Source organism: Rhopalosiphum maidis, chromosome 1, assembly GCF_003676215.2.
Source record: "Rhopalosiphum maidis isolate BTI-1 chromosome 1, ASM367621v3, whole genome shotgun sequence".
Classification (NCBI taxonomy): Eukaryota; Metazoa; Arthropoda; class Insecta; order Hemiptera; family Aphididae; genus Rhopalosiphum; species Rhopalosiphum maidis.
Window position 1 is genome coordinate 39766944 of NC_040877.1, and position 10177 is coordinate 39777120.

At 25.2% G+C, this 10177-nt stretch overlaps 1 protein-coding gene across 1 annotated transcript; it reads right to left on the reverse strand.

The window, feature by feature from the left end:
* Positions 1–1381: 1381 nt before the first annotated feature.
* Positions 1382–9886, reverse strand: LOC113553341 (poly [ADP-ribose] polymerase). Its single transcript, XM_026956638.1, has 18 exons — positions 9770–9886; positions 8827–8968; positions 8137–8276; positions 7068–7279; positions 6782–6980; positions 6056–6261; positions 5883–5978; positions 5653–5810; positions 5329–5480; positions 4975–5270; positions 4716–4914; positions 3677–3799; positions 3046–3261; positions 2843–2974; positions 2541–2759; positions 2274–2434; positions 2031–2210; positions 1382–1561 (listed from the first exon to the last, which is right to left on the reverse strand). Exons 1-18 carry the CDS (start codon positions 9884–9886, stop codon positions 1489–1491), a joined length of 3021 nt encoding a protein of 1006 aa, XP_026812439.1. The 3' UTR covers positions 1382–1488.
* Between the last annotated feature and the right edge of the window lie 291 nt (positions 9887–10177).

The window sequence follows — 10177 nt, forward strand, 5'->3', positions numbered from 1 at the left end:
ATTATCTACATAATATGTTATTATTACAGTCAACGACGTTGCCAATCATGTCAACACTGGTTTTGGAGATAAATATAAATTTGGAAACATTTCATTTGACTTGGAGCTTTTAAAAATATTTGTTTTACATGAGCTATCATTTTATCAACTATATTTAAAATATAGAAATTTACTATGTAACTTGCATTTTTTGCATTCTTAAAATCAAAATATGCAATAATATGCATTTTATCTAAAATATGTAAAAACACCACCATTTATCTCATCATGAGGTGATTTGTGGACATTACTGACAAAATCAATGATCAGAAGTCACAAAAAAAACATGCTGTTGCATATAAATCCTAACCCTGGTCATTATAGCATGTTTCATTTATTGTCGATTTTATGTTTTTTGTCTTATAATCAAATCCAATAAACCCTAATAAAAATGATACTTGACAATCATAGAAGTAGTCAGTAGATACATAATATGTGTATCTTATTTTTTCATTAAATATAAAAAACCAGGTTAAAAAAATAAATTTTATCTATTGAGTTTAAAATAGTAAAATTGTTCATTGCAATGAATAACTGAACAAAAGAATTGCATTCCAGTGCAAGAGAGATTTCATGTATTATACTATTATTGTATATTTGATTAATGTTCACGTAAATTGACAACTATTTCAACATCATAAAAATATAATTGTGTATAATATAGTGAGCCATATCCAGCAGTCTTTGGACCTGATTTATGATAAAAAAAAATAAACATCATGCATCTTAAAATCATGTATACTCTACATTTAACTGTACTTGAAATTTTAGCTTTTGAGCTAACCATAGCAAATGATTGTATTTACAAATATTTTCAAAATATTTTTTGACTTGTTTTTTAAACGTTCATTGAAATAAGTTCATTATAGAATTATACAATGGTTGAAAGTATTCAATTTGACATCAGGGCGACAATATTGATTTACCATTATGATAACATGAACTGAATAGTCTTTTCACTTAGTAACTTCAGAATTTAAATATTTTACGTAAGTGAAAAATTTGAGCTTTCTGCACTCCTTCCCCAAGCAAACATTAGCTACTCAAACAAAATCTCACACTTCACTTTGGGCAAAATATCCTTAAACAAGTGTCTCTTCATGTATTATTATAAAGATTCTTGGTTAAACTATGTTACTAATATTTAAAAAAAAAATACTTCAGTTAATATATTTATCTAACTAAAAGTTATTAATAAATTATACCTTATGAAGTAATAATTATAAATTATAATAAATGTTAATAAATGTTAAATAAATCAATTTTTTTGAAATTTGACATTTATTTCACTAAGCTTCAGATATAAAATAAAAATTAACTTTTAATATAAATGTAATTATAAGTATAATAATTGAAAAAAAAATGTTACTTCTAAGTGAAAAAAATAGTAATAATAATTAATAATAATGAGGTAATTTAACATAGATTCTTTTTATGTTGTTATATCTTCTAGTAGTTAAAATTGAAATCCACTTTGACTAAGTAACGAAGTTTAACCTGTGAAATATCATAGACAATAAATCTGAAAAAGTAAAAATTAAAGAAATGTACCAAATTGATGTTGAAATAAAGCTATAGTACAGTTAAACCTATGTTTAATGACACTTTGAAACACCTCCACAGATATTATTACAAGCTGTATGAGAAAATAACTCATGATAGTAGACAATTTTAATATGTCGATGGTATTTGCTACAGTTTTTTCACTGTAATTTATACATTTTGTGCTTAAACAATACGCAAATTTAGTTAGCACCCAAGTTTTAAAAATATGGTTGAGCAATTTCAAAACTTTGCAGCCTCAATACCTATTGGCATAAAATAAATATTCAATAGGGAGGACAGGGTGTAAAAATATACATTTACTCATAATGAAGTTATGATTTTCAAAAAAGATATCGGGTCATGGCCCAACCTTAACATGGACTTTGGCACCACTGGGAAAATCTATACAATAAGAGAAATTTAATTTTAAGTGTAAAAAAGGATACTCGTTATATAACAATGAAGTATCATTGATATTGGAAGAAATCGGTTTGCCGAGGGGAACCTCAATTTTATCTTCAATAAATAATGATTGAGCAGGATCAGGTTTTGTTCTACCAATTCCCATACAGCTATGTTTTCCAGGCGGTAATTTTTCAATGTATTCAGATGCTTTGTACTCAACCCTAAAATAAATAATAAAACATAATTAATTAACTCATAAAATACACTAGACAATTAATACATACATGTTACCCAATGCAACTTCACACAATAGTAATAAACCGGTATTGTTGCCATGAGACGCCATACAATAGTTAGCAGATTTTGACACCATATCAGCAAAATATATACCTTTACCAAACATGTAGCCGGTAACTGGAGCTTCTTTAGGAGCAATGCGTAAACCCTAAAAAAATTTTTCAATGTAATTTAAAATAAATAATAAAAAATTTGTGTATTTAACATATAATACATTTCTATACTATAATATACTTTAATAGAAATTAATATACTTGTGAAAGTATAGCTGCAAAATTAGTGATTCGTGAACCATGCCACAATAGTTTACGATTGTGCAGTTTTTTAAATGGCTTGAATCGTTTTTCTTCGCCAGATCTTACTACTTTAAACACATCTTTGATACTTAAAGAATAAGAGCTATGAGTTTCGGCATGAGTATTTATTATGTACTGTTGAATGATGTTAAATTCATTCATGTCTGATTCCAATACCTGAAAAATGAAATAAAAATATTAACATTTACACAAATTTGATATGATTTAATTGATTCCAATAATTATAATTTATAACTTACATCAATAGCACAGTTTAATTTAAAATAGTGAGTATCAAGGGGGTGTAACCCACATTCTTCAGACGTTTTATTGTCCATCATGCTGTATGCAATTTGGATTTCCATCAAACTTCCTATCATTTCTAACTTTGCCTAAACAAATATAATGTAAATTCAGTATTTTCACTTTCAATTCATTATTATATTAACACTATGTTACATACATTAAGAATTTCTTTTGAATCAATAAGCTGAGGTGTTTTTATACCAAAGTCATGTGGTATCAAAGTATAAAACTTGTTGGTAGCAATGATCACATTGTCTCTTTTATTTTTTTCATCACACAAATCTATCATACTATTTAATTCATTCAATGTGGTATATGCTTGTTGCAATTGATTGCGGCTCAACTTTCCCAATGGCATTTTTTGTAAATCCAACTAAAACATATTAACAAATATTAAATACGAAATAATAATTTTTATACTGAATAAATAGGGCTTAAAATAAATAACTATTAACAAAATTCAATCTTATCAAAATAAAGCTTTAAGAAAACTTCTAAACTCCCCTCTGTAAGTCTCCAATTCTACTACACATTCCTACCTCTTAAATTTAACTTAAATCTGTACATAACAAAGCAAAAATCCATTACAAATGTTTCAATATAATGTCTTAACTGCTGACAGGTTATGAAAATATGAATCAATAACTTTTAAATGATTAATGGTAAACATTATATTAAAGTTGTCTTTAGAGAAATAGTTAGGTTATAAATAACATAATTTAATAACCTATTTGTTTAGGAAACAGTTTTAAACTCTCCCGATAGATTAACTCAGTAAGATAACTCACCTCAAATTCATACATAACTTTTTTCATAGATTCGACATCAAAAAGTAAACGTATCAGTCTTTGCACTGTATCAGGTAACTTAGATGGTATATTACTAATAGAATTAAGAGCTTTGGCTTCATCCTAGAATACAGATAAATAATAATTATTATTAATCATTTCAACAAATATTAATATATAAGTTTTCAGTATTATTTTTATAAATTTTCTAATACATATTCATACAAAAAAAGTAAACAGATGGATCTTAACAAAAATTAACAAGTTAGCAAGATTTATATTTGAGTATATTTGTTATGATGCTATAAAAATTGTGATTAAAAAAAAAAATTTTAAAACTTATATATCAATGAGCAACTTGCAAATACCTACATATTATTTTTTTTTAAATCATCATAAATTACATAGAATATAAATAAATTAAGATAGTTTACAAAACTATAACTTAATTATGAAATAATTATTTTAGGAGACATTAAAAAACAACAACCAAAAGTTTCATTGTAATAAAATTTATCTAATAACATACCAAAACTTTCTACAAAATAGACTAAAAATAAAAAATATGGAGTTTGAAAGAGTAAATGCCATAATAGGTATAGAACTAAGTGCATATAGCAATAATCACCATTAACTTCAGACAAAAATGATTGCTGTTCAAATCTAATCTAGTTTTAATACAAATTATAGACAATATATTAGGTTATGAAAGATCCGCTTAATCAAAGAAAAATTCTACATCAGATGATAACACCATAACACGAGAGAATTTGACTGTAGCATTATTAATAAATATGCTAGAAAATATAATAATTACATTGAAAACAAAAAAATAGAGTGAGGAAGGTCATGTTTGGTGACCACAAAGAAGACTAATTGAGTGAGTTACAAAATACACATGAGACCATCAAAAGTATGATGAATGGATAGAATCAAGAAAACTATGGAAATACTAGGACTACTAGGAATGGAACTGAAAGAGTAGTAGCTGTTGGTAGGGATTGATAAGGAAGTGATCTGTATAAAAGAAGAAAAATACCTGTCCATAGTCAGTTTCAACTGGAACTTTTTTACCAGGCATTTTTACAAAATTATTTCTATTTCTCCATGTATTTCCAGTCTGATCTTCATAATATAATTCAAAACTTTGTTTAGCCTCTTGTAACGATTCATGCTCTATTGTCTTAAAACCACCTATGGTGGTACCAATTCTTCCCCAAGAACGGAATACCCAATACCTGTATAGAAAAGAGATAGATAATAAATAAATATAAAATACAATAAAATATATAGAATACCTGTTATTATTGTCAGACTCTAATAATTGCAATTTATAATATGAGTTTTTACCAGTCAACACATCAGACAAACATAAATTTGCATTCCATACTTCATTGTTTTGCTTATAGACATGAGCTTTATGTTCAAGTGCAGACTGTGGTTCAACAGCAATGCCTCCTTTTAAAGTTAACTTCACACTTGTTGGCACACTTTTCTCATACATACTTTTTCCTGATATTTTACTCTTTAAATTGCTTTTATTTTTATAATCTAATTCCAATTCTTTTTGCCTTTTTTCAATTCTTTCTTTGGCCTAAATCAAAATAATTATTAAAATTTTTTATAAAAAACAAAATAATAACAATAATTACTTTTCCTCCCCATGGCGCAAAGTTTTGTTGAACTATCAACTCAATTGCATTACCACCTTTATCAATAGCATCAAAAAATGTAGTAGGTTCAACAACTTCAATTTCTAGACTTTCAGCTTCTTTTATCTTTACACCTCTTTTTATAATAGAGTCTGTTTGAAACAATAATATAATAATACAATTATAAAATAGTAATGATTAATTTTATAAAATTATTACAAATATACAAATTATGTACATCTTTACAAGTCCTTTAGAATGGTATAAAATGAGAGAAACAAAGAAATTAGAATAATTTTGTATCATAATAAAAATGTATTATACCTGGGTTCGCAAAAACAGCAGCAATATTATTAGTACAATGAGAAACTATTGTACCCCCAAATTTTGCTACTTTAAGTTTTAATTGTTTAAGTTCTAAGCCTTTTAATAAAGTCGTAAACTCCATATTTTTTAGTGGCAGAATACGTGTTACTTTTACTCTGAAATGAAAATATATTATTATTCTAGACAAATAAAATTATATTATAATAAAATGATTCATTTTAACTTACTGGCCCTTATCGTTTTGTATAGTTGATGATTGTTTCATAGAAGTTTTATCAGATTTTTCAAATAAACGATTCTGTATTTTGCATTTATATTTCTTGCTAAAAAAAATTAAATTACACTATGAAATAAAAAAGGTAAATAATGAATTAGACCAAACAAATTATTATTATCTTACAGAAAGTCATCATTTTCTAGAATATGTGTAGGAATTTTAAATTCTGTTCGATTTGGTTCAGCCATAACTTTTTCACATTTTAACCATTCATTTTTATATCCCAAACATTGAAATCCAATGCCACTTCTAAAAACCAATTGACCCCCACATTCATCACAAGGAAGTAAAGTACCAAAAGCTAGTAAATCTGATAATCTGTCATAAATCTAGAACAAATGCCAAGATTATTAGTAACAACTAAGTTAGGTTAGGTAATTAATCATAATTTTCCATCAATATATATTACTATAATCATAAAGCCAATTTACATAAGTATAACTAAAATTAAAAATAAAGCTCATAGATCACACTTTTTCTTCATACTTTATATTCTGATATGGAACTCTAAGCATTTGCCTATTTGAAAATTTTTTTAAATAAGCAATGCCTGATTTAGAGGACGATAGCTTCTTTTTCTAGACAGTTGCCTGCCCAAAAAGAGATGCTGTTTTTACCTGGTATGAACCAGTAATAATGCACATTGGTACTACTGTCTATATGGCTATTCAGTTGCGGCTTATAGTATAGATAATACAATTTTATCGAGCATAACTAATGTTACACTTTTTATAAATTTTTAAAGATTTTCAGAAATAACTCTTAAAATAAATAATATTACATAGAATAATAAATAATACTATTAATATACATTTTAATATAATAAAATTAAAAGTATGAATCACATACCTCTCCAAGATTGGATTCGGGTATTTCTTGTTTATTGTATTCCAAGAGTTCTTTACATACTTTAACAGAACATGACTTTAAATAATCTCTGTATTTAAATATCAATTTGTTTTGTTTTTTTATTTCCAAATCTGAATGAGAATTAGATTTAATTTTTTTATTAGAACTGGGACCATCAGTTTCATCCAAATTACCAACACTTAACAATAATAATAAAAAAAAAAATGAACAATTATAAAATAAATAATATAGTAAATAAATATGAATTAACAAAAAATTTACTCACACAGTAGTTGTTATCCTAGGTAACAGATTTTTAAGGTTAGTTCTATCTACTTCTCTTAAAGTAAGATAGCCAGATAAAGAGGAAGCAAGATCCAAAAACCCTAAATCTTGCCTAAGTTTAACAAAGCATTCTAAATGATGCCATCTATTTATACCACCAAAACGTCGACCTTCATCACTATCATAATCCATTTTACCTATACGAATATCCTCCTAAAAACATATAAATTTAATGAATCCATTAATTATTAAATTAAAATTAAAAATGAATCACGCTCATATTATTGAAATTATGTTTTTTTATTACATTATTTGAGGCATGCATAATTTGTCTTTATAAAGTCAAATTTTTGATTTTATTAAAATAACTATGATTAATATATTCATCCAGGCCTATCAAAGATTTTATTATACATAGTAAAATTTTTCTTAAATTGAAAATCAAATTTACTTTTATAAATTTAAACAAAATGTAAAGGGTGGCTCAAAAGGACATCAGATTCAAAACATCTAAAATTTCTTAAATTTATTTTTTGTAAAAAAAATTCTTAAATCATTCTTCAGAAGAGATTGAGGTTTAAGAGGACGCCTGTATGTTTTGTCTCTGTCTTACTAACGTACATCATAACAAATTTTCGTTCAGTAGAATACATTTTGTGACATTAGCTTTAATATCAGAGTAAATTTAACTATTATCAAATTTAAAGGTAAGAATATTATCTAGACAATGACATATGCTTTTAATGATATTATTATTTTAAAGTGAGTTAAAGCTATGTAAAATATAACAACTTTAAAATGTTCACACCCTATATTTGTTATTTTTTTTTTTTCTATAATAGTAATTTAAGTTTATTACTTGAATAATTATTATTTAATAAACTACACAATCAAATTAAAATTTAAATACATACTTAATGTTGAACATTAAAATTAATAATTAAATGTAATAATATATTTATTAGCATATATTGAAACATAAAGTAGAAAATATTTAAATTAAATTTTTTATAAAATTTTCATAATTATAAAGAATTGAATACTAAATAATATTAAATATTCATAAGTACTTTAACAATTTTGTCTTGACATCCACAACAAACAGCGCGTCCAGATTTTGCATATTCCACATTAAAGTTTGCATTCTCCTTTTTTTTTCCAGTTGATTTCTTTTTTGTTGATATAGGATCAGGAGTTCCAATTAAAGACTCTAAAATAAATTAAATTCAAAATAAATACTGTGATTTTGACAGTTAATCACTCGTGTTACCTTCTTATTTGATTTAGAAAGCAGAATAGAGCAAAAACCAGTGATTTCAACCATTGTAACATGAGTTGTAGAACATTTTTTGTTTATAATAATTAATAAAGATAAGATATAATATAATAAAATATAAATTAATATGTGCAAAAATATATATATGTATTTATCTAATTTGATGTGTAAAATTAAATAATAAACTAAAACAACTTTCATTGAAAAAAAAGTTGTTTATGACTAAAACAAGCGCTATGAAAATTAAGTGAAAAGTACAGAGTGCGGTGTTTAAAAAAGATTGAAAATCACTGGCATAGATTAAACAGTTATGATTCTACCTTTATACTCATCATACCATAACTTAAAATCTTTAAAGCTATCTAATTAAATTGGTCAAACATAACTTACATCAGGGAAGGATTATCAATCTATATCAAGTTGATCACGACATGTGTTAAAAATGAAAAAATGTGTATACTTAGTATATTTTGATTGATATTACCTAATTTAGTCTTGATTTTTTGTTGATCTTCCCATCTAATTGAATCAAAGTGACCAATATCAGAAACTGTTTTAGGTCGCTGTTTAGCAAAAAAGCAATTAAAATGGTACCAATTTGGCTGTTTACCATCAAACATAGGAGACTGAAAATATAAATAAAATTTAATGATATGAATAATTATAATCAATTTTTAATTAAAAAAATTATACTAAATTTTATTAAAATTTATAATAATTACAAGAAGTAAAGTATTAAGTATTAATAGAATATTAATTACATATTTAAACGTTTATCATACAACAAAAATTGCCATCAAAACTGAGTTAAATATTTTTAATAATTGAAATTTAAAATCCTATTATAATTAAATAATTTTCCTAATTTATACAAATCTAATACACAAATATGATAGTGCTGCATAGAAGATACCATACCCACATATGTAGTCTTACTACATACATACAAAATGGCAAAATTTGTAATTTGTAACAAAATTATTTTTGCATCATTAACTTAAATAATGTGGAGGGAATTAGAATCAAATAATTTTATTAATATTAAATTTTAAAAAGTTATAGCAATTTAAAATATTATCATTTTATAATATAATAGTCATAAATCAATTAAAAATTAAATATCAATAAAAGCCTAATTAATAATCACACCTTTAATTTGATAATAAATGAATTCACTAATAATAAAACAATACAAAATTAGTTCACCTGGACGACAATTTTCAATGTTAAACATTTTTAAATAGTAATACATGCAAATATATCATTATTTACCTACTAGCTAAAATGTTGGTACATTATAAATTAATATTAATCTATAATAAGTATATTTTTTTGACTGAAATTGTAGCTTAATTCAAAGTAAAAAGCAATTTAAACAACTACCTAAATTGTTTTTTTGAATAAGTAATATATTAATATTCACATACTTGAATCATAACAGCAAGTCTAAGATGATCCTTTTCAATACCTTCCTTACATCCTTTACATTTTGATCTACCACTTTTAGCATATTCAGCACGATATGGACTTTCTTCGATTTCCATCGTTAAAATTTTAATTTGAAAATTTGATCCTACTATAATCGTTTATGAACTTGCAGCGAAAAAACGGTAAAAAATTAGAATTCTGTAAACGAAACTTCAGATTGACTACGAAAATTGAGGATTGCGATTGTGAAGAAAATTATAATATACATTTTTGAAGATGCCATAAATTAGTTATAATGGGAAGTACAATCGCCTATAACTAGAATCGACCCATGATCGGCGTGACCTGAAAACATGACATGCGCGAAATTTGTGACTAGTGACTACCTAATAACTAAAAGAAGTATA